This window comes from Asterias amurensis, chromosome 3, assembly GCF_032118995.1.
Source record: "Asterias amurensis chromosome 3, ASM3211899v1".
NCBI classification, from domain to species: Eukaryota; Metazoa; Echinodermata; class Asteroidea; order Forcipulatida; family Asteriidae; genus Asterias; species Asterias amurensis.
The window spans coordinates 7783445-7807396 of record NC_092650.1 but is presented as its reverse complement, the minus strand read 5'-3'; the positions used below and the strand labels follow the sequence as shown (position 1 = coordinate 7807396).

Below are 23952 nucleotides of genomic sequence, written 5' to 3'. Positions count from 1 at the left end.
ATCAGGCTGCACAAATGGACATTGATTTCATTTACACTCCAAGTTTCAAAGTTATTTATTTTGCACAGAGCTTTCAAATACATAGTACAACCCAAACACGAACCCAATAATATAAATAACCTTTTAGTCAGTATTTATTTCTCAAATCTATAATTAATAATTTTGTCAGCGTTTAAACAAGGAGATTTCCGACACACTCAAATCAGTGTCTAGGTTAATTTACCATGTAAAATCCTCCCATAAAGTCAAGTGCAGAACTCACATTTTCCGGTACTCACTATATTTATCTGTGAAAATTTTCACTCTGGTCATCCGGAACAAAAACTAATGAAACTATTAAAGGAACACGTTGCCTTGGATCGGACGAGTTGGTCTATGAAAAGCGTTTGAAACCGTTTGTTATGAAATGCATATTGGTTAGAAAGATGTTTTAAAAGTAGAATATAATGATCCACAACAAGTATCACTCAAAATTGCACGGTTTTCATTTTACGGCACAAACTAACACGGTCGGCCATTTATGGGAGTCAAAGTTTTGACTCCCATAAATGGCCGACCGTGTTTGTTGACGAGGTAAAACGAAAACCACGCAATTTCGAGGCATATTTGTATTCTACTTTTACAACATCTTTCTAACCATATCGATTTTATAACAAACGGTTACATGACGCTTTTCAAAGACCAACTCGACCGATCCAAGGCACTGTGTTCCTTTAAAAACTAGTGCACATAATGGCCTAACCCTAGTGCTGCCAACTCTCCCTCCCTGATTCAGCAGAGAGTTCCAAGAAAATCAACCGATCTTTCATCATTTATGCTTTTATTTTGAATGCTGTCCTACATTGACACATTTTAACAAAGTTTGACATTATAGATTCAAATTACAACACATGTATGAGTGGGCCTCACAGTAATACGTGCTGAACTAATTTTAAAACATTCTTAGTTTATGGAAACTTTGAAACTCTTAAAATCTCAATGATCGTTGTACAAATTCTTTTTTTATTGCAAGTTTGCAATGCTGGCAACTGTACCCTATCTCCTCAGGTTCGCCCATTCATTTCCATTCCTACGCATGCACAATTTAATTTGATCTCGACAAATGTTTTGGGGTATACTGTATAAAACATGTAAAAATGTATTAAAAACAAAGATTTGTCATTGACACAAGTTGAAGATGCATTGCCTGTCAATCCATCTACCCTGCCACTAGTGTGACATCAATGATTCTACTAACCCTTACATATGTAATCTTGATTGAGAGCTGAATTCTCACTGGTCCATTTACCGGTACCGTCACTTCACCATTACATGCCAGATGCCACCTTTGCTACTATCAAGCATGCGCCACCGGTATTCACACACTGGGTATCTGAGCATGATGAAAGACTGTCCCATACTACCCGTGTGCTTTTAGCAAGCGATTGTGGAACTGTCAGACAGGCGTTTTATTAGTTACTCTGCCGCAAATATGGTCAAAGCTTCTTCTAGTTTGAGTGGTGTCCTTTGTCATTGCTGTCATGATGGAGTTGTTCCCTGGTCATAAAGGCAGAGGACACTATTGGTAATTACTCAAAATAATTATTAGCATAAAATCTTACTTGGTAACGAGTAATGGGGAGAGGTTGATGGTATAAAACATTGTGAGAAACGGCTCCCTCTGAAGTGACATAGTTTTTGAGAAAGAAGTAATTTTCCATGAATTTGATTTCAATACCTCAGAATTAGAACTTGAGGTCTCGAAATCAAGCATCCTAAAGCACACAACTTCATGTTACAAGGGTGTTTTTTTTTCTTTCATGGTTATCTCGCAACTTTTACGACCAACCTGTTTGTTGTTTATGATGAGATACATGTACACCAACAGACCAAGCTAGAAGACTGGTCTTTGACAGTTACAGATAGTGTCCAGTGTCTTTAACCAATCTTCAGACACTTTAGTGCTGTATCCTTCGGATGGGACGTAATGCACCTTAAAAAAAACAGTGCGCTTATCCTGGAATGAAGGTGGTTCGCCCAGGTGTTTTTGATTTGATGGGCTACATATTGCACCAAGCAGCACCTTGTTAACCATGTCTCATTCTTCATACTTTGCGCGAAAAACACTGAGCGCTGAAGCGCCATGAGCGTCACTGAGTGATGGCTTTGAGCACTAAACAAGAAGCCACTACTATTCCATGCATTTGTATGCCAGAGAATTCAGCGTGAATTTCTTCAGTAATATCAATACAACCAAGTTAGTTTGCTCTCATTCCCCAAACCCCAAACACCCTTGAAGTCTCTGCTGAGGCAGAACATTTAAACTGGGCATGACAAATATTGACAGAGCTAATATCGAAAATCAAGATGTGCCAGAGATGGATCCACGGTGCTCCTCTCCTTGAAAAGTACCAGATGAAAGAGTAGATCATTATTACTAAAGTAGAATGTCAAACGTCAATTTAGCTTAGAATAAACCATCGAGCGTCGAAGGAAATCAATCAGTAGACTGGATCCTTTCCGTGTGTTTCAAAAGAAAAAAATGTTCTTGGATTAAAGGCACTGGACAGGTTTGGTAATTGTCAAAGACCAGTCTTCTCACTTATCAACAATTACAAATAAAATAACAAATCTTTTAAAATTTGAACTCAATTGGTTTTCGAAGTTGCGAGACACTGGTAATGTTCTTACACTGTACATGACCACAAGGCTGCTGCTCTTATGACTTCGAGTAGTTGAGAGCCAACAGCTTCTTGCAAGAACAGCCTGATCGGTTTCTGAAAGCAATAGTTTCGCGAGAGCAGCCTGCCGAGACAGTATCGCGAGTTGCTTGGAGCTGTTTTTCTATCACTGCAGCAATCATTTATTGACTTGTTCTATAAGTCTAATACTGTACATGTAGTGTGGTTATCTTGTCGTGTGATTTTTCCATAGAACTTTTTTTACAAATTTTGAAAGCCTTTTTGCATGGGAAGCCTTGTGTATCACAACATGTAACTTGGTTGGTACATATTTGGACCATTTTGTAAAGAAATTAAACCTTTTCAATTAAGACAGGTACAGATAGGATTGCTGTAGAGGAAGAAATTGTTGTTAAGATTTAGTCTATATCATGTATAGTACTGGTTATGAAGCTCACGCTATAACATGTATAATTGTTTTTTTCTGTGAAATATTTCCTGTTGAAATGAAGTCAAACTGGAGAAAACTGTACCTGGTAATTGCCTAAACCACATGCCTGTAAAATATCTATGAGTACAAGTCCCAGACTCGCCAACAATGTGCCTGTAAAATATCTACACTTTTCCAGCCCCCCCCCCCCTCCAACGAAATACAAGTCCCAGTAACCCATCAACAATGTGCCTGTAAAATATATACACTTTTCCATCCGCCCCCCCCCCCAACGAAATACAAGTCCCAGTAACCCATCAACAATGTGCCTGTAAAATATATACACTCCCCCCCCCCACCAACAGAATACAAGTCACAGTAAAAACTCACCAACCATGCCAACCCTGTGATACATGTAGAGCCATCATGATTCATCAATGTCACTTAGTACAGTAGCCCCCCCCCCCTAGAAAAAAAACCAATGTACGTATGTATATATATTGTCTCTTAATTTACACCTGCTCTTACCTAACAGATGTTTCAATTTAACTATTATATTTAATGTACACAATGTAAACACGCATTCACCTCTATTTCCTAAATTCATGAAGACACTTAAGACAATCCGTTTCCACCGACCACCGTGATGTCTTGTGATGTCTCGTCTAAACTAATGTGACAATGACTTAGTACATTACCATCATTACACACCTGCATTAACACTTCTCCATGCCTGTCAAATGTATTGTGTCTACAAAACTGACACTGGTATACCACCCCCTCTTTCTCCCTGATTAACCCCCTTTTACTCAGCCGTCAAAAAAAAAATTATTGTAAAAAAAAACAATTACACATACATAAACACGCTCTCCGCATCGACATCCCCATCACTCCCGTCAAAACTAGAGCAAGTCACCCTCTTGATTTTTATCTGTCCTGGGCATCCCCCCTTGCCTAAGAGGTCCCAGTCGCTATCGCATTGATCTCATTCTAATTGTCAGATGTGACGAGCCGGGCCGCAAGAAATGCTCAATGGCCCAGATCCCCGATGATAAATCGCTGGCTAAGAAGGAGAGTGAGCGTTCAGTCTCTCTCTATCTCTGTCTCTCTCCCTTGAGTAATTGAAAGTGCCGATACGCACTTTACCAAGAAAAGAATAAAAGGTGAACTCAAGCTCTTGACAGTGTAAAGCTTTTGTGATCTTTGGTTTAATATAAAAATTAGCCCTCACCTATTCTACTAAAGTGGATTTTTGGGGGGAAGGTTTGATTTTTCAAATGCCAAGATATTGATTGGCCATGCTGTTTCTTTTTCTTTGAGCGTTATAAGCTTCCTTTTTTCTTTTTGTTCTTGTGCGTTATTTTGTTCTTCTTCTTGCACTTCGGTTTCCAAATAACTATTTTCCCAAGGGGTTTTAGACATGGGGATTAAATGACAATTTGATAAAAGCCTGGGCTTTCTGTGGAAGTTGCTTTGGAGCTTCTCGCTTGGCCCCCTTTTTCTAACTCTCCCCTTTTCTCTCAATCTCTCTCTCTCTCTCTCTTCGCTGGTTTTCATTTTTTGTTCAATTCCCGCCCTGGGGTCATGGTCTACTTTTTGCTGGGACTGATTTCCCCAGATGCCAAGACTGGACAAAGGTCAGAGACAATAACCTTGAGTATTGTATTATGTACTTTTTATATTCTTGTTATCAATTGTTAACGAAGTGTGCCAGTCAGACTTTTTTGAAAGGACTAGTCTAGGTATTTGTTGATGTCTCCGTTAGTTTCAGACCTCTGATGTTGCGTTCTTGTTTGATCCATCTGAGAGTCCATATCGATCCAATTATTATTCTTTAAACAAAGATATCCGCTCTTCGTTTTATTGTTTGTTTCCATGAGCGAATGCCTGTTGAGAGGGCTAGAAAGATGCAAAGAGTTTCTATTGGTTTCCAATTTCATATACATAGAATTATCCCATGTGCAGGTTTGTAGTAAACGCATGATACCCTTCCTATATTATGTACTTTAGTCTAGTATCTGATTTTGTTTTTCCCTTGGAGAAAATTGGGATTAAATGGCCTGAAAAGTGCACCAAAGTCAACAAAGCATGTAGGTCAGCCCTTGTTTGTAGATTTAGGAACAAACAAAGGCTTTAAAATGTTAAAGGCAGTGGACACTATTTGTAATTACTCAAAGTAATTATCGGCGTAAAACCTCACTTGGTAACGAGTAATGGGGAGAGGTTGATAGTATAAAACGTTGTGAGAAACGGCTCCCTCTGAAGTGGCGTAGTTTACGAGATCAAAGTAATTTTCATCGAATTTGATTTCGAGACCTCAGATTTAGAATTTTAGGTATCGAAATCCAGAATCCGTAAGCACACAACTTTGTGTGAGAAGGGTGTTTTTTCTTTCATTATTATCTTGCAACTTCGACAGCCAACTGAGCTCAAATTTTCACAAGTTTGTTATTTTATGAACATGTACATGTATATGTTGAGATACACCAAGTTAGGAGACTGGTCTTTGACAATTACCAATAGTGTCCAGTGTCTTTAATTAGGGATTTTATAAAATCGTTCTACTTTTTTTCCAAGAAACAAATATCATGCTTTTGAGAAGATGAAGGAGTCATACTCTGACATGAGAAGGTCTTTGAAAATGCCATGGGAAGTACATGTACATATCAGTAAAGGTTGACCGATGATGTTTTAAGAGTCCCTGCCTGTAAGAATGTACCAAATTAGGGGGGTGTGATTCATGGGTTCGCAGATCTTCTTCCAAAAAATTAGAGTGATACACCATCATACCAAACGAATAAATCCAAAATTTGAGTTTGCTGACGCTTTCGGTTTTGGAGTTACCAGTTATCAAAGTTTGGGCCAAAAAGCCCTCAAGAAACGAATAGTACATTCCCTGTAAACACAAAAACGTGCGCCAAGGTCATCCCAGAAAAAGTAAAACATTTTTTGAAACCTCCAGTTGGGCTTATAACAAAAGTAAAAAAAAAAATTTGGGATCTCGTTGGCGCGTCATGTTACGCGCACCTGAACCTTTGACGAACAGTGCCCTCGTGCCATTTTCAACGCCTCATAACTCAACGCGCCTATAGGATCCCATGAATTGAACAAGTTCAAATGAAAGAGCTTGCATCCCTAAAACAAATTTAAGTGCAAAGTGAGTGGGATCTCGTTGGCGCAGAGAGATAATAGAGGTCAAAGTTCAAATTTTACCAATATATTGCGTTTTCGCACCTCCGTAACTTCGCGCGCCAACAACAAAAATTTTTTTTTATGGCAACTGGGTATTGGAACAGTTTTCATCTAATGACAAATGAAAAAAGAATCTTGGGATCTCTGCAACTTGCATGTCAAAAGATTTTTTGAAAATTTTCTAAAGTATTGTCATTCCACACATTTTGGCCTAAATTGGCACAACATTCACTTTTTTCATCACTGTAAGTATCTGTGCAAACAAGATCCCATCAATGTTTTCTTGTATTTGGTTAAGTTGAGTGTTCCTAAACAGATTTCAGTTGAAAAATAATTGGGATCATGTTGGCCCACCAATATAACAAAGGTCAAAGGTCATATGAAAATACACTACTGCCTATTTCGGGCGATTTTGCGTCGTCTAGAAATCCACGCGCCAATATGATCCCATTAAGTTGTCTGCGTTTTATGATTATATAGATTCTCAGCAACACATAAAAAGCAAAAACCAAATGGGATTTGAGTGGCGCTAACAAATATTACAGATCAAAAGTTCACAATACATGCCTATACACATTGTACTTATGCATTGCTGTGGCAACCGAAAGTGAGAAATATCCCCCAATTTCAAAATGTTGGCAAACCATGAAGGGGATAGGTCTCCAAAACGAATTTTGGTCAAGAAATACACTGGACTTGTTTTTACAAATGGTGTTAGTTTAATGTTGGTTGGTAACTGTTGCCAAGGTCAAAGGTTACAAAGAATATGGGTGTTTTTTATATTTTCTGTCAAGAGCCAACTTCAGAGCCTTTTCAAGATTTTATTTAACGAACAAGGGCTCTTTCCTTTATGTTGGGGAAAACCACTTATATTATCTAGGCACATGTGATTGTCCCAAATTAATTATAGAGCCCTTGTTCATTTGATAAAACGATGACATGGCTTTGAAGTTGGCTCTCCACAGAAAATATTGGTGTTTTGTAATACATTTTCTGTCAAGAACCAACTTCGAAGCCCTGTCAACATTTTATCAAATAAGGAAGGGCTCTATAATTAATTTGGGACAACCATATGTGCCTAGATATTATAAGTGGCTGTCCCAAACTGAAATGATAGAGCCCTTGTTCTTTAAATAAAATCTTGAAAAGGCTCTGAAGTTGGCTCTTGACAGAAATATAAAAAACACCCATATTCTTTGTAACCTTTGACCTTGGCAACAGTTACCAACCAACATTAAACTAACACCATTTGTAAAAACAAGTCCAGTCTATATCTTGACCAAAATTCATTTTGGAGACCTATCCCCTTCATGGTTTGCCAACATTTTGAAATTGGGGGATATTTCTCACTTTCGGTTGCCACAGCAATGCATAAGTACAATGTGTATAGGCATGTATTGTGAACTTTTGATCTGTAATATTTGTTAGCGCCACTCAAATCCCATTTGGTTTTTCCTTTTTACGTGTTGCTGAGAATCTATATAATCATAAAACACAGACAACTTAATGGGATCATATTGGCGCGTGGATTTCTAAGCGACGCAAAATCGCCCGAAATAGGCAGTAGTGTAGTTTCATATGACCTTTGACCTTTGTTATATTGGTGGGCCAACATGATCCCAATTATTTTTCAATTGAAATCTGTTTAGGAACACTCAACTTAATCAAATACAAGAAAACATTGATGGGATCTTGTTGGCATAGATACTTACAGTGATGAAAAAAGTGAATGTTGTGCCAATTTAGGCCAAAATGTGTGGAATGACAATACTTTAGAAAATTTTCAAAAAATCTTTTGACATTCAAGTTGCAGAGATCCCAAGATTCTTTTTTCATTTGTCATTAGATGAAAACTGTTCCAATACCCAGTTGCCATAAAAACAATTTTTTGTTGTTGGCGCGCGAAGTTACGGAGGTGCGAAAACGCAATATATTGGTAAAATTTGAACTTTGACCTCTATTATCTCTCTGCGCCAACGAGATCCCACGCACTTTGCACTTAAATTTGTTTTAGGGATGCAAGCTCTTTCATTTGAACTTGTTTAATTCATGGGATCTTATAGGCGCGCTGAGTTATGAGGCGTTGAAAATGGCACGAGGGCACTGTTCGTCAAAGGTTCAGGTGCGCGTAACATGACGCGCCAACGAGATCCCAATTTTTTTTTTTTACTTTTGTTATGAGCCCAACTGGAGGTTTCAAAAAATGTTTTACTTTTGTTGGGATGACCTTGGCGCACATTTTTGTGTTTACAGGGAATGTACTATTCGTTTCTCGAGGGCTTTTAGGCCGAAACTTTGATATCTGGTAACTCCAAAACCGAAAGCGTCAGCAAACTAAAATTTTGGATTTATTCGTTTGGTATGATGATGTATCACTCTAATTTTTTAGAAGAAGATCTGAGAACCCATGAATCACCACTTGGTACACTCTTACAGGCAGGGACTCTTAACATTGATTGTTGAGACTGTATGTTTGTGCAACATGTGTTAATATAGCCCCATGTTTCAACCCTAATTAAATCTTAATTTCAAAAGTTGAGACTGTGTGAAAAGTGGAAATTGCCTTCCACTTGCAAAGTCCAAGTAGTTAGCCAAAGGGGAAACTGACTGGGTTTGATAATTATATAAAAAAAAATAAAAAAAATCACGAAGGACATTTTGTCTGGAGCAGGATTTGAACCTGTAACCTCCTGGCATGCCTGGTTAACTACTATTACATGGACGTAGGTCATACAGCCTTTGCCTTGACTGGTGCCCCAAAGACAAAGATGCACCGTACCCGTCCACGCACGCCACAAATGGTGACTGCGCCACGCTCACCGTTTTGGTGGTCGATAGGTTTACAAGTAAATGCCACGTGGCCTAAAATGCCCTCTTAAACGCAGAGTGACATTGACCAACAAAGTGGCGCATCCAAGATTCTTCTGATGTACGTGAGGTGAATTGGGTCAACTTACTAAATGTGGATTCTCAAAGGCTAAATAATAACCAGACAGTCATAGAAGCAATGAGCAGAGAGCAGACAGGGGGACAATGTGACTGAAGGAAATGAGACAAAGCATGGTGGAGAGGTGGAAGAGGAAGGGTTTGGCTAGTGTTACATGAAACATGGAGCTGGATGGAGAAATGGGTCACACAAACTGACAAAGAGGAAGAAAGGAACATTTCTGTGTGAAGAAAAAAAAAACAATTATTCATTTCCTTCCTTTGATGTTTGGACCATGAGGGGGTAATACATTTCAGTATGTTATTATGGTTTGCCCAATGCTGTCTCAAAAATGGAACACAAGACAAAAGTAAAAACACAGAAGTGCTGAAAAGAGAAGGGAAAGACACAATTTTGTATGAACAAATAAAACCAAAGTTAACATTCATTTCCTTCTTTCCTACATTTTGCTGTGATATCGTTCTTTTCCGGATGCTGCTCCAAAACTGGGTCACAACACGAGAGAACAACACAAAGGAGAAAATCAGTGGTGGTGTATGAAAGAATTTTTTTTTTTCTGTGTGAACACATCAAACCAAAGTTAGCAATCGTTTCCTTTTAGATGCTCAGAAAATTGGGGTGATGCATTTCAATGTATTATTTTGCGCTGCCGGATGCTGCCCTTAAAATGCCCTCCTTTGTTGGTGTTAAATGGAACCTTTTCTGTGGTACAAGTTCATGTGATTCATACGCACGTATACAATTTCAACCCTTGTGTATTCTTATAGGAGCCATAAGGCCATATTTAGTCAGAAAAAAAGTCATTTTGAAACTGAACAATCTTTAAGGCTTTAGTTGTTTTCAAAGTTTTTTTTTACAGTCATAGTAAACTTCATACATGTATAGCTGTTGTAGCTCTCAAGCATGTCAAGTAGTTTCAGTCACCAAGTTTTTATACTTGTTATGTACGTAGGCCTTCGCTGTGCGTGTATTGTTGGAGCTTGAAATATAAAGCATGTGTAGAACATTGATGGTTGTCAGACTTTTTTTTTGAGATGAAAATGATAATAAACTCCCTACAGTCCTGACAGTACTAAATGCTTTTTTTTTTGTCAGCGATTGATAAAACGTGTGAACTGAGAGAACATTGATGTACATGTAATATCTGATTCATTTGAGGCATACTTTGTTCTTTGGGTAGAGGGTATATTGAATAGTCAGTCAATATAAATCAAAATTTGTGTGGGTGGGTCAAACAATTTTGAAAAACAAATCAACAATTTTAAGCATCAATAATTTGGAATGGGCCCCTAACTTAGTTGAGATAACTCTGCAGTTAGCAACTGTGAGTCAGCGTTTTCACTTAACAGTGGTCCGCTGGCCAAATGCCAGTAAAAGCACCTATAAGGACCAGTCAGAGTGAACGACAAGTGGTCCGGATGACTACTTCAATGTAGGAAAGATCACTTTTTCATTTGAATATCAACTAGTTAAAGATGCTATGTCAGTTTTTTGGCCGATTTGACCCACAAATTTTGATTTAAAATTCAATAGGTATTTTGATGGGGGTCGAGAAAGTTACAAGCTTTCATTTGAGCCATTGCTCGAAAAAATCCGCCAATTATTAGTTGCAGTGAAATAATGTGAAATAAAGTGTCGGGGATCCCGACGATACATGTATAATTACGTGACCAATTCTTATGTGTTATATAAGAAATATTTAAATTTTTGGCATGGTTCATGACCATTAAAAGTAAAAGTTTAACTTTATTTTGTTAGAGCTGGTGATACTCTATAAGCTTTGAAATACCATTCACTCAAAAAAATATATTTTTTAATGTTTGGGGCAAAAAATCTGACATAGCATCTTTAAAAGCTGACAGGCTAGTGAAATGACATAGTTTAGTCACTGAAAAAGTTAAGGGCAAGACTAGTAGAGTGCAAGGGCGTTTTCATATTGCTAATAGCTCGATCATTCATTAGAAAATCTTAGAGTCTGGGAGAAACTTGCAGTGCCACTAAGGCAAAGACCAGGGTTATGAAGATGTGGCCTTTGTTTAATTCATTAGGCCTGTGAGTGTTCGGTTTTTTTCCTCTGGAAAATGGCAGAAGTGTAAAATAAATGTGCCAGGATGGTAGCATTTCCTGGGGTTTCATGGGCTTGCAATTGTCACCCTTGGCATGCTTGGGTGAAAAGGGTTGATTTGTCTGAGGAATTCTTGTAAATGTCATTCAGCTTAAAGCTGCTGAACATTGTACAATATATTCTTAACAAACATCCATAAAAACTAACTTTTTCCAGTTTGCCAACAACAATTTGAAATTTGTAGAAGTTGCAAGATGTGCGTAGCTGTTTGATGTGGGGTGTAGCGTTTCATCCAGGATTGTGAAGTACATCGTATACTGAATTGAATTCTGAGCGTGTTCGCAGTCGGATCTATAACCAACTTGACAAGCCACGATTGGAACCCTGTAACCTTAGGCAAACACCCTGAGATCGTTTGGATAATCCAGCCCATGACATGTGGAAGGGGCGGTTGAGAAAGATTTGTTAGTATAACGACACACAAGAGACGGAGATTCTGTGTAGTTGTAGGAGCAGATGTCACTGAGATCCTAAAAGGGGAACCATTGTAGTAGTAACATTTGTAAATCAGTACGGTTATCAATTGAATTATTGAAAAGGCACAAGATACGTGTGAATAACTTCATTAAACTAGCAAGAAATAAGGATCCTGGAAAATTTCGCAGTGTACTTAAATGCAAGTAATATTTTGGGTTTTTTGAACCGCTTTTGTTTCAATCCTATGTACATGTATACACATGTAACAGGTGTTTTTGAGATATGACCGCAAATCTGGAGTGGTTATACACGTACATGTAAGTCCATACAGGAAGAATAATCTGTAGTTGGAATACACAATCATATAAATGTTACTGACAGTAACACTCCTCTCAACTTTTTGGGCATAAAAACTGAACTCTTTTACATTAAAACCACATTATACTTCGAGTTGTTTCTCAAAAAAGTCTATACACTGTACCATCGAAAGCTAAATTAGGCATCACACCCAAAGTTTTTACTGCCATTGATTTTAAGAGTGATTACAGAGCGTGTGCCTTCCCTTCAAAAACAGAACATGAAACAATGTATGCAGTCCTTTTAACCAATAATAGTGGCTTACTGGCACCCAGATCTGTCACTAAGTGACGCTCCTGGCGCAGTAACATTCTTACAGTTTTTTTTTCCTGCCAGGTACACTCATGTACACGTACATGTATGTGGGACTGAGTTTGAATTATGAGACCTGATTCTCTCTTACATGTTGTGTCACATCCCGGAATTGGAATTTAGCAAAAACGAGACATAACCTTCGGTAGTTTTGTTTGATACACACACAGGAGAGGGTCAATCACACGCAATATCCACAAATTCATTTATGAATGAAACTATTTACATTTATTTACAAATCTCCCTATTTACAACACAATAAATATTATTTATACACGAGAGCAATAATAAAACACAATCTGCTCAGACGTTGTCACCACGGAGGCTCCATCCGTAGTGTTTGTTTGGGGTGTGGTACGTGGGGTGTCGGCACCATAAAAAGGTTTACAAGTTGCTGTGGTGCAATATGCTACAAACAGGGGTTACCCCTTCTCTTTTTAATAAGTGCACTGGGTTCTTTTATGTGCATTACACAACACACAGTACCAACAGCTTTTAAGTCACATCCAAAGGATGAAGTATCATGGTTAAGTGTCATGCTTTTATAGGACACATGCTTCACGACTTGGACTTACCCACACTCTACTGATCAGAAACACTAGAGTTTGAATCCGGTGCTCTTAACCGCTAGGCAGTGACACGCCTAGTTATTGAGGACTAATAAAGATTGCTTCCACCCCCCATCGTTAACTGTCTCCTTGCTGCTTTGGCTGTTAGATCACTCCATCTGTGTTGACCTACTTTGAATATAACCTCCCACTTCATGACTCTCTATTTGATAGTCACGCCAGAGTTAGTAATACATGGAGTTCATCAACATTAATTACAGATTCCTGGTTTATTAAGTTTGTTGGCTGCAATTACAAGTTCCCGTGTGAAACCGACAAAAAGCAATAGACTATTAAATTCAAATTAATTGTGTTAAGTCACATCTGAGAGCAGTTATAAATCAGGACACACCACTGAGTATTCTCAGCGTAAAAAGCGAATGACGGATTTTCCTGTGACATTTTCACCAAGATGGAAACAGGCCATTTATAACCACATTACTTCAAAGTGAAATGATTCTGCAAAGGCTCTCTACTATCAAAAGCTGTTGTACTATAACCAAGTAATTTTGAATTTCCATTAGTTGTAAAAGTGATTCCAAAACATACCTTTCCTTTTTAAGGACAAGTTTACATCAATCTATCTTACTAACATCTCCTACCTTTCCCTCCCCATAAAAAAAACACAATAAACACTCAAACTTGAATGTCTGCCCAGTAGCGGAGTCGTCGCCAGCTATAAGTGTACCTTGAATATTTGCAAATCACAAACTGCAACTGTTTTGTCCCCCCCCCCCCCCCCCGCCCCTTAGGATACGCCTCTTAAGTCTTAGATTCGCATGAGATGAAACACCTGGGAAGCAGGTCAGTCACACTGCCCATCTGTTTGTTCCATCAATTGAACAATCATCAGTATGCTCTGTCACTTTTAACACTCGCCAAGTTTTCAATGATGTTTTGCAACTACACATATAAAGGGCTGTTTTTCAAAACACTACGTTTTTTTTATAATACATTAAATCCATAGTTTCCTTTAACTGCCAGCCTGTGGGCAGTTTTCTCAAAGTCTGTTTTGACAAGTCGATTGATCAATTGTGCAGTTTGACTTTAAACAAATAAAACTACTTGTGTTTGAAAAGTTAGGGCGCTGTTGTGTATTCATAATGTACGTAGTTTCTAAGCAAAGTGTGATGTAGCAATATAAATCACTATAGTGATATACACCTGTACACTGTAGACAACTCTGCTTATAAGATGAATTTACATGAACATATATATGTCTTTGTAGAATTGGGCCTTAATTCAATTCAATTCACTTTATTATACATGATGGGACATTCATTTCGGCCTGTTATACAACAAATTTAAAAAACTTACATAAAAATATTATCTTCCATAAAACAGACAAACAAAAAAAGCCACAAAAGTATTTACAAATATATATATAATAATAAATAATAAATCTTATAAAGCGCTGGTATCTAGAAAACTATTCACTGCGCTAAAATATGACCAAGGGAAAAATTAATGGTAGGCTTGACTGAAGAGGTAAGTTTTGAGATTGGATTTGAATGAAGAAATGTCAGGTTGTGATCTTAGGGTGAGAGGCAAGTCGTTCCACAGGCGGGGGGCTGCAACCGAGAAACTTCTATCCCCATAGGTTTTCAACCTGGAAGGTGGAACGGCAAGCAAGTTGGACCTTAGCTGGTGAACGGCCTTATACGGCAGGAGAAGCCTCTGCAAGTACAACGGGGATGAAGTCTCTGTCATACAACGGTATGTTGTGCAAAGGAGTTTGAAGATAATGCGTTGCTCAACAGGGAGCCAGTGTAATGCTTTAAGAACCGGGGTGATATGCTCAAACTTTTTTGAGCGTGTTAGGATACGAGCTGCAATGTTCTGGATTCTCTGAAGGTGATGCAAGGTGGAAGCTGGAAGTCCATATAAGAGTGAGTTGCAGTAGTCGAGCCGAGACGTTACAAGTGCGTGAATGAGTTGCTCTGCTGCTTTGTTAGAGAGCAATGAGCGGATGTGGTTTATGTTCTTCAAGTGGTACATGGCGATGCAGGAGGAGTTTTTGACCTTGGTTGTGAAGTTCATGTGCCTGTCAAAGATGACACCAAGGTTTCTAGCTGTGTTGCTACAAGGAATGACGTATTATTTATATTACATGAAAAGCTGAATTATAAAAGATTGACTTTACAAAAATAGGACTTGCATTTTGCAGAATCATTGCTACATGTAGATGACTTCATGCAGCAGTTTTTTAACTTGATCTCATTCATTCATTATTCATCCATTCCACCTCTTGATTCTCTGTATTTACTTGTTTATCCATGGATGCTAATCCCTTATTTCCCCTTCCGAACCACACTAAAAAGGTCAGGTGTTTGGCAAATGTCATAACCAGCATTTCAAGTGCAGTGTCAACCCGTTGTCACTCTTCCCCAAACTCCTGATACATACACTTGGGGCCTTTCTCAAACCTCAGCTTAGGCTCTGGCTCGGGCTGTACGTGCTGATGTTCTTGGTATACGCGCTGCTCTAAAAAGGTCGAGCTGCGTCCACTAGGTGTGGAGCCTAAGCCGTAGCCCAAGCCAAGAATTGAGACAGGCCCCCAGGCTTGGAAATGTTGCCCTCGGTCAACCCTACCACTCCTCTTACTCTGTGTGCCATTAGCGCTTACAACTGTTTATCTTTCTCTTTCATTATTTGGATTCTGCCCATATGAGATACTATAGGTTATCGTAGTATTAATTGCACATTAACGGTCGCCATGACTAGTGATGATGAAAAGTGGCAGGCAGGGACCCATCGATTTATCAGTGTTTAGACTGTTATTGCTTAATATTTTTTTTTTTTTTGAGTGGGTTTTGAGGCATTTGGTTGGCTGCCCGCGGGACCCTGTCAACAAGCCTGGAGGGGATTGCATTGATCACAGTGTCGGGTAGGGATCTAAAGGGGGGAGTTGTAAGCTCCGTGATGCAGGAACAATGTGCGCAATCATGACTACATGTACCTTTAGCTCTGCCGGGAGTGTTGACCTGTGAAGTGGTACTTCTCTGTGCCGGCGACTGCATGTGGTTGCCGTTTTTCTCTTGACTGTCTGTGTGCTAATCCGCGCAATGCGAATTAAACAGGAAATGTTGTTGGCTGTAAAGATCCAGGAAGGAATGAACACAGTGCTAGAGTATTTTGTAAATAGTAATACATGTAGTTTGTTCCCCCCCCCCCCCCCCCCCATCACTGCATCTGAGGTGAATTGTCCTGAGTTACTTTGATCGTACCTTACAGCTTTTTGTTCAGGAGTCCTTTGCAGAATTGTGTGGTTTTCTTCAACTCCATGAATCTTTTGAGTCGTTTTCTTTATAAATGTTTTATACCCCATAGATTCCTCCAATATGATTGGTTAATAAAGGAGTCATTAAAATAGCTGGGCCCCTTTTTTCTAACAAGATTACGCCATAGTTAACTGTGCCCGGGGCACATTAATCCACTAAAAATATTGTATTTGTATGCTTCCAATTTACACCTGTAGAGTTTGTCACGACGTGAATTACATGTACATGTACATGTACTATGATGTTTTTTGCAAGCAACCTTTTACCATAGTGTCTAGAAGAATCTATATTCTAGAATTGCAAGGGTCGTGGGTTCGAATCCCACCCGAGTAACATGCCTGTGATATTTTTTCACAGGACTCGGGAAAGTACTGAGTATACAGTGCTAACACACATCGGTGTATGGGTAAAAACCAAAATTAATATTCTTTATCCCCGATGCAAATTTAACATCTATTATATCGTTGCGGTACCCGCTGCCAAAACATAGGATTCGAACTGCCTCTAGCTGCCGGGCAACCTCGGTAGTCTAGTTGGTAAGACACTGCTCTAGAATTGCAAGGGTCGTGGGTTCGAATCCCACCCGAGTAACATGCCTGTGATATTTTTTCACAGGACTCGGGAAAGTACCGAGTATACAGTGCTAACACACATCGGTGTATGGGTAAAAACCAAAATTAATACACCTGTAGAGTTTGTCATGACGTGAATTACATGTACATGTACATGTACTATGATGTTTTTTGCAAGCAACCTTTTACCATAGTGTCTAGAAGAATCTATATTCTTTGGTAAATAAGACAAATATTGACTGCTTAACAATCAAGGCACAGTTAAAATTATAGGCCCTCAGTGATGTCAAAACCATGACTATGCCCTCAGCTTCCCTTTATGCATTAAGTCATGGTTTTGACATCAGCTTGGGCCTATAATTTTAACTGTGACCCTCATACGTAGCAGTTAATATTTCTACAATATGCTTTATTTGTTATCTTTGAGAAGTTATATTTGAATGTCAAGTAATGGAAAAACTCACTCGGTAGGAAATACCAATAGTGTTAATTTCCCCATAGAAATGTTATTTGCTGAAGGACCTCCAGATGTTACTTGTTATACCTTAAACACAAAGCTGAGGTTGGGCCGATTGCGCGATTTATAGGCATTGACCGCATGAAGATGATGGCAAAAAATTGCGCAATAGAGTAGTCATAGTTACAATTAAAAGTGCCTTGCACGCTGGAATGACGGTCGGTTTACAGTCTACATGTACATGTACTGTATGTGTGATAAACTGTGTAATTTTGTTGGCTTTTGTTGGATCGGCGCACCTACTGTGTGTCATGATGCCCTGTCGACATAGGCCAAGTATTGGTTGATTTATTTGTGTCTGAACGATTCCCCGAAATGACCCTGCAGCCCCAAACAGGCACATTCAAAATCCCATATCCTGCCATTCTACTGATTCGGTGGTTCACAATTTATAAGGGTAAATTAAATTCTGTAAAGGTTAACTCTAAAAAAAGATCCATCTGAGAGAAGGCAAACGGGGCAAATTTCCAAAAGTTTATTTCCCCCCCCCCCCCAAATTCTATCCTCTCTGTAAATTTAGTGTCGAATAGTTTTCTGACTTAATCAAGTGACTTTAGCATTACCTGGCTTTTGCCAGTGGCCTGAATGATAACAGCTTATTTCTGGCCACAGCTTTTGGTCAATGTAAATCTGATTTATACGTAGGCAAAATTAACGGACAATAAAAGACACGCATGAAAGCTTCAGCTGATGTACCCTAAGAAAAAAAAAAGGAAACAACTGTTATACAGCATTTGTTACAGGGACAACAATGTTACATTTGGTTTAGTGAGATGACAGCAAGTACCAACCGCTGTAGCATTCGCAAACTGACACCTACCCCCAGACAGAGAAAAGACATGTATAAATCTCAGATTTAAATGTCTCTGGTTGCAAAATTGTCCAACCCATGTTACTATGAAGTAATTTCTTTCTTAAACTAGAAACTATCAGTAACTGCAGTGCTTCTTTACCAACTAAGTTTTTATGGTCATTACTTTTTGGAGTACATTACCAATCCATGAGCCTACCTTTTATTCATACACAGCCTTATACTGCTGCTCTTGCATGCTGCCCTCTAGTGGGGAAAGTAAACTAAGCTTTCTTTAAAGGCACTGGACACTATTGTTAATTATTCAAAATAATTGTTAACATAAGAACATACTTGGTAATGAGCAATGGAGAGCTGTTGGAATGATAAAACATTGTGTCGCGAGAAACGGTTCCCCTCTGAGGTAGTGTAGTTTTTGAGAAAGAAGTAATTTGAGTTGAACTCGAGACCTCAGCTGTAGTCTCAAATTCATGACATCTGAAAGCTCACAACTTTCTTCCATTATTCTCTCGCAACTTATGCACTGTAGGTTTATTTAAATTGTTGCAATTGAGTTTTGAGCATCAAAGATTTGGAAGACCGTCAAAAGCGCACCCATCTTGTTGTGCATTTTTTTTCCTTTTGGAGAGATGCCATGGGTAAAATTGCATTTAAATTGTGTAACCTTTGATGCTACATGTACAATGTACATAAGCCAAATTAACATGATTAATGTTTGCAAAAACTGTACATGTACATCTCTCTGATTACAAGATACAAATGTTAGCAGTACTACCTAAATTAAAAAGTCCACTTCAGCGTTTGTGTATGGTGTACAGTAAGTATGCAAAACTCAACAAGCTCAATTTACACCCATAATGCCCCCTAATATACATTGTACAATGATTTTCCTATAAGAATAATTTTTGCAAAGTGGAAAGTGATACGGTGCTTCAAGCTGTCAATATTCCTTCCCCTTCTTGAGTGGGCAGCGTGATCTCTACAAGAAGTGGGATCCCTACGAGTCCTGTTTTTCAGAGAATCCTGCAATATTTCCATATATGCTCAGAGCTTTGGTCACTTATCCACCCCCTTGACCTGTTTGCTCTGTTCTGTTTGGGTTTCTCTGACAGGTACATCACCGAGGCATGTCAGCTTGAAGGATCTCTTCTTCTCCTCGGGCAGTGTGGAGATGCAACAGCTCCAGGTGCTGAACAAGTCAGTCAGGGACTTTGACAAGTCCAGGCGGTTGCGTCGCTCTGTAACGCAGGACAAGAGCGAGCCCTTATTGGACCAGCTAAAACATCAGGTAAGGAAAGCAATTGGTTGAATGACATCTGTCTTGATTTTTTTGTATTTTATGTACATGTGTATAGACGAAGTGACCTCTGACGTCACTTGAAATCCATGTAACATGATTCGCATGCATTCCGCCGCTCAAAACCTTTGTGTTTTGGCAGCCAGCTAGAAAGTACACACAATCTTACCATGACTACGCGTCTTTTTGCCCGGCAAAACATGACGAGTACAGTATTTGTCAACAGAGGGCGGTTTGAATGTAAACATATTTAGGTCACATCATAACTGCAGTAGTTCTTATATATTTGTAGCGCTTTTTACTATAACAAGCCAGTCCTCTGGTCATTGGGCCAATAAAATTCTTATAATCTTTCTCAGCTCCCTGAGGAGTAGAGTCCAGTGGCTCTCGGAGGGCTTATTCCATCACAATTAAGCCCTACCCGGGCAGGTGCCCATTTATACCCCTGAGTGGATACAAACAACTATTTTATAGTGAAGTGTCTTGCTCATGGACACAAGTGTCATGATTGGGATTCGAACCTACTTCCTGATGACTAAACCACCAGAACTTGAATTTTATGCTCTATTTTGATGTTCTAAACCACTCAGCCATGACACCCATGGATTTGGGGGTACATGTAAATCTGCAAGACCCCAGGGCTTATGGTTCAAAATGTTAACTGGCTAGAATTCACTTACAACTTACAAGACTGTAATCGAAGTAAGAGAAACCTTTGTAACCCAGTTCCACAAGCGCCAAGACATGGGCAGGAAGACTGATTTAATTTGTCTTTGATGTATTAAGTATGTCATTACTCAGTGTCTGTGCTAAGCGCAGGAGGTGGCATCGTGTGCTTAATAAAAGTATTGAGTTGAGTCATGTGCAGTGTATGACCCACTTACATAAATACCTTCTGGCATAGTAATGATATTGTCAAAAGTGATTATTATCAAAGTGACCTGACATGGATCAATGAAGCAGTTTTTGTAATGATGACCAGAAATGACCCCGAAGGTTTTAGTGGATGAGTAATTTATACAAGTACACCTTTAGGAATGAGTGTCCTGAGGACTTTTTCTAAACCTGGGGTCTGGGCTAGCCCTTGCTCCATGTTTCTGTAACTCTGGGTTCTGAGCTCCTTGCTACAGGCTGCTGGCTCTGGGTTCCGGGCTCTCGGTTCATGGATCTTGGGCTCCTGGCTCTGCACTTAGGCATGTGTCAGGGCTAAGGGCTCCAGGGTTGAGCTCAGGGGTCCAGGCTGGGGTCTCAGTTCATGGGTGTTGGGCTCCTGGCTCTGCGCTTAGGCATGTGTTAGGACTCTGGGCTAAGGGCTCCAGGCTTGAGCTTAGGGTTCAAAGCTGGGGTCTGGGCTCCAGACTCTGGGGTCTGTTTCACACTGCTCCAGAATCAATGACGGAACCCAAGCTGAAGCTGGAGCCCAAACCAGAGCAGCCATATCCCAAGTTTGGAAAAGTCCCCTCTTTGACCAAGTGAGGATTTCTTAATAAGCAATTGGATAAATAAATTTGAATCAATTCTGGTACACAGACTTGTTAGTGCTGTTTGATCAGGAGCGGTCACCCAAATTGGAATTTGTCAAAAGGCAGAAATTGTTACTATATAATACATGTAATATCCTTTAAACATGGTTCTGGGCAAGCTATTCAATGATACAGTATCACTGCTGCATACACATGTAGTATACATGTATGTACCAGAAGTTGTTTTCAAATTGTAGATTTGCTTTAGTGCCTACTAAATAAGTAACAAACAAACTTTATTGTAAAATGTTATTCAACCTCTGCAATCAATTTTATAGACGAGGACGATTTTCATATCGGTGTCAATGTGTCCAAAGTAATTAAACTCTATTCTATGTACAGTATGACCTCGGTCCCAAATTGTTTGCTTCAGAGAAATGCCCTAATAGGCCTAGTTTCCGATAGATGCAAAGAATATAAGAAAGTGGGGCAAGTTCTCGCCGATAAAATTTGACCCTTAAAAGCTTTCAAGCAAAGAAGACTTCCTTTTGGATGGGCAATCTTGCTTTCAAGGAAGAGCAATAGTGTGGTTTTTCAATCAAGTAGGCATTATAGACCAGAGTGCACCTAAGGTGCAAGGCCTCTGTGTGCGTATTCACAGCTCAAAATATAGAAAGTGATTACCACAGAGTTATCCTTACGACAGTAAGGGCAAATGTTGATTTACAATGATAACGTCTCCTGTTCTGGCCCTGAATTCTTCTGAAAGGAGATTACTTAACCATTAGACCGTGGAATGTGTTCCAGACAAGAGGCCAGTTTAAATTACTAGTGGGTACGAATAACAATGTTTGCATCTCCTATATTATTTTGGTCTTTATGAGGGATCATAAATCTTACAATAATAATTAAGTACATGTACCTCTACATGTGGGGGTAGGGATAAGTTGGCCCGGTGGTGTCTTTTCCTGCCTAATTCACCTCTGTGGACTCGGTTCGAATCCCACCTCAGACCGAAGCCTCGTACACATGTTGTATATGGATTGGGTTTTTAGTCCCCACCTGATTGCAGGGATTTTCCCCCTTAAAGGTTTTCCTTTGAAGCTAAAACTGAGCGTTTCTCCTTATTTTGAATCCATCTTATTATTTGCGCTTAATGTGCTGTAGGATGTGTAATCAAACAAATGAGTAATGTTTACGCTTAGTACAAGCAACACAATGTATCTGTTGCCTCCCATGCATCATCAGTAAAAACAAAACAACGCACCTGAAATGTCAGTCAGAGTTTGTTGACAAACAAATCTGTTTGACCAATCAAGGCCGACGGCCGAGTGCACGTCCCCCATAGCCCCCACCCAAGCCCAAGTCCCAGTCCTCTGCACAATCCAATTGTGAGATATTCTCGCTGAAAAGCATTCATTCAATTAGACAGATGGCAATGTTCCATAATAAGCCGAAGAGTGGGAGCTAACGCATGGTTGTGACCCAGGGCCCGCCCTTTGATTAGTTGCAATGCGGTGACGAACCCCCCCCGACTGACCGCCACGCCGTCAGATTTTAATCAAGTACAACCTGAAAGATCGGGCGCGCTGCACTCGGCAGACCCCGCCACCTCGTGGTTAGTCCAGTTGCTGCACGTGCTGTAGATAAGAGAGTTCATAGTGGATCCCCCCTCCCCTTCCACTCGTCACCCCCATGCTAGAGTTTGGGGACATCGAACCTATGGTTCCCCTAGAGGCAGAACTTTGCCTCATAACGTGACTAATGTGTGCCCGTGCAAGACATTATCAGTAAAAAATCAATAGCCCTCTCCAGCGATGTTTCTCTCACTCACTTACTCTGGCTATTTTCCATTCTTTATTGGAATGAAACACTTTTACATGTTATTCAACTCATGTTTGTTTAACGTGCATGCAGTTCCTCTCCAAACACATTTCCCTTCCAAAATGTTTAAGTTTTACTGAGAGCTCGGTCACAAATCAACTGAAAACATTACTGTTTGGATGGAGTGGGGGTAGAGATTTACATTCATCCTTTTTATTTATTATATTATTTATGTACTTTGGGTGGAAACAAGCTGACACTTTGTAATTTAACTAACATGACTAAGATGCATTCTGTACACTTTGAGTTTAAAGCAGATTTCAATTGTAGCTACTTTAGAATAATCACTAAAGAAACTAAAGAAAAAAATGAGAGAGACACCAGGTCAAGATCATCTTGGGTTTCAACATTCAGACTGATCAAGTTATAGAACATAGATGCCGGATAATGTAGTCTAGGAAAGGTGTATAAGATGTGTCATCTTAGTGGCAAAAGCTGCTTTGGGTGATGTAAGGATAGCTTCGGAAGAGACATTAAGGTACAAGGACTTGGTCCAAAAAAGTTTGTTGATTTCGGCAGAGATAAAGGGTTATCCCTGTGGCGGTTGTAGCATTTTGCACAATTCAAAAGGTGAAAATTCAAAAGGCGCTGCAGAAATGTCTTTAGTAGGTGACGCTTGCCACAACTTTAAGAGCAGATCTGCTATGGCCTCTTGGGAACAACATGGATCTTGTGAAGACCCTTAAGATCTAAGGTTACAGGATGTAGCCTGAGAACAGTGATCAACACAAAAGAGACATTCAGGTGAGATTGTGGGGGTAGATGCACTACAGAAAGCAACACTCTTTAACACTCTTACACAGTGGCATGGTTCCTCTTAAAGACCTTCATGTAGCTCGAGGTCCATAGGCTACAAGATGTAGCCCAACTTCAAGGATTTACCAGATCAAAGAGTCATTCCTACACATGTATTTCTAGAAGCCTGTTTCTCAGCTTAATGCGGATTGAGGTGTGGCGCCTAAAGGCCGAGTCACACTGCAGCGATAACGATTCTGATAACGATCAAGACGCAAAGAGAATGCATTCTATTGGTTGAATTGCTCCACGCAGAATACACACACGCTCATTCAACCAATAGA

At 39.5% G+C, this 23952-nt stretch overlaps 1 protein-coding gene across 2 annotated transcripts in view; it reads left to right on the top strand.

Annotated features, from left to right (window-relative positions):
• LOC139934667 (ankyrin repeat domain-containing protein 27-like) overlaps positions 1-23952 on the top strand; it is a 75721-nt gene that overhangs the window by 35446 nt on the left and 16323 nt on the right. For both annotated transcript variants that reach the window (XM_071929009.1, XM_071929010.1), the window contains exon 23: positions 19342-19517. In XM_071929009.1, the coding sequence (XP_071785110.1) occupies positions 19342-19517 (176 nt within the window). The remainder of the gene's footprint in view (positions 1-19341; positions 19518-23952) is intronic.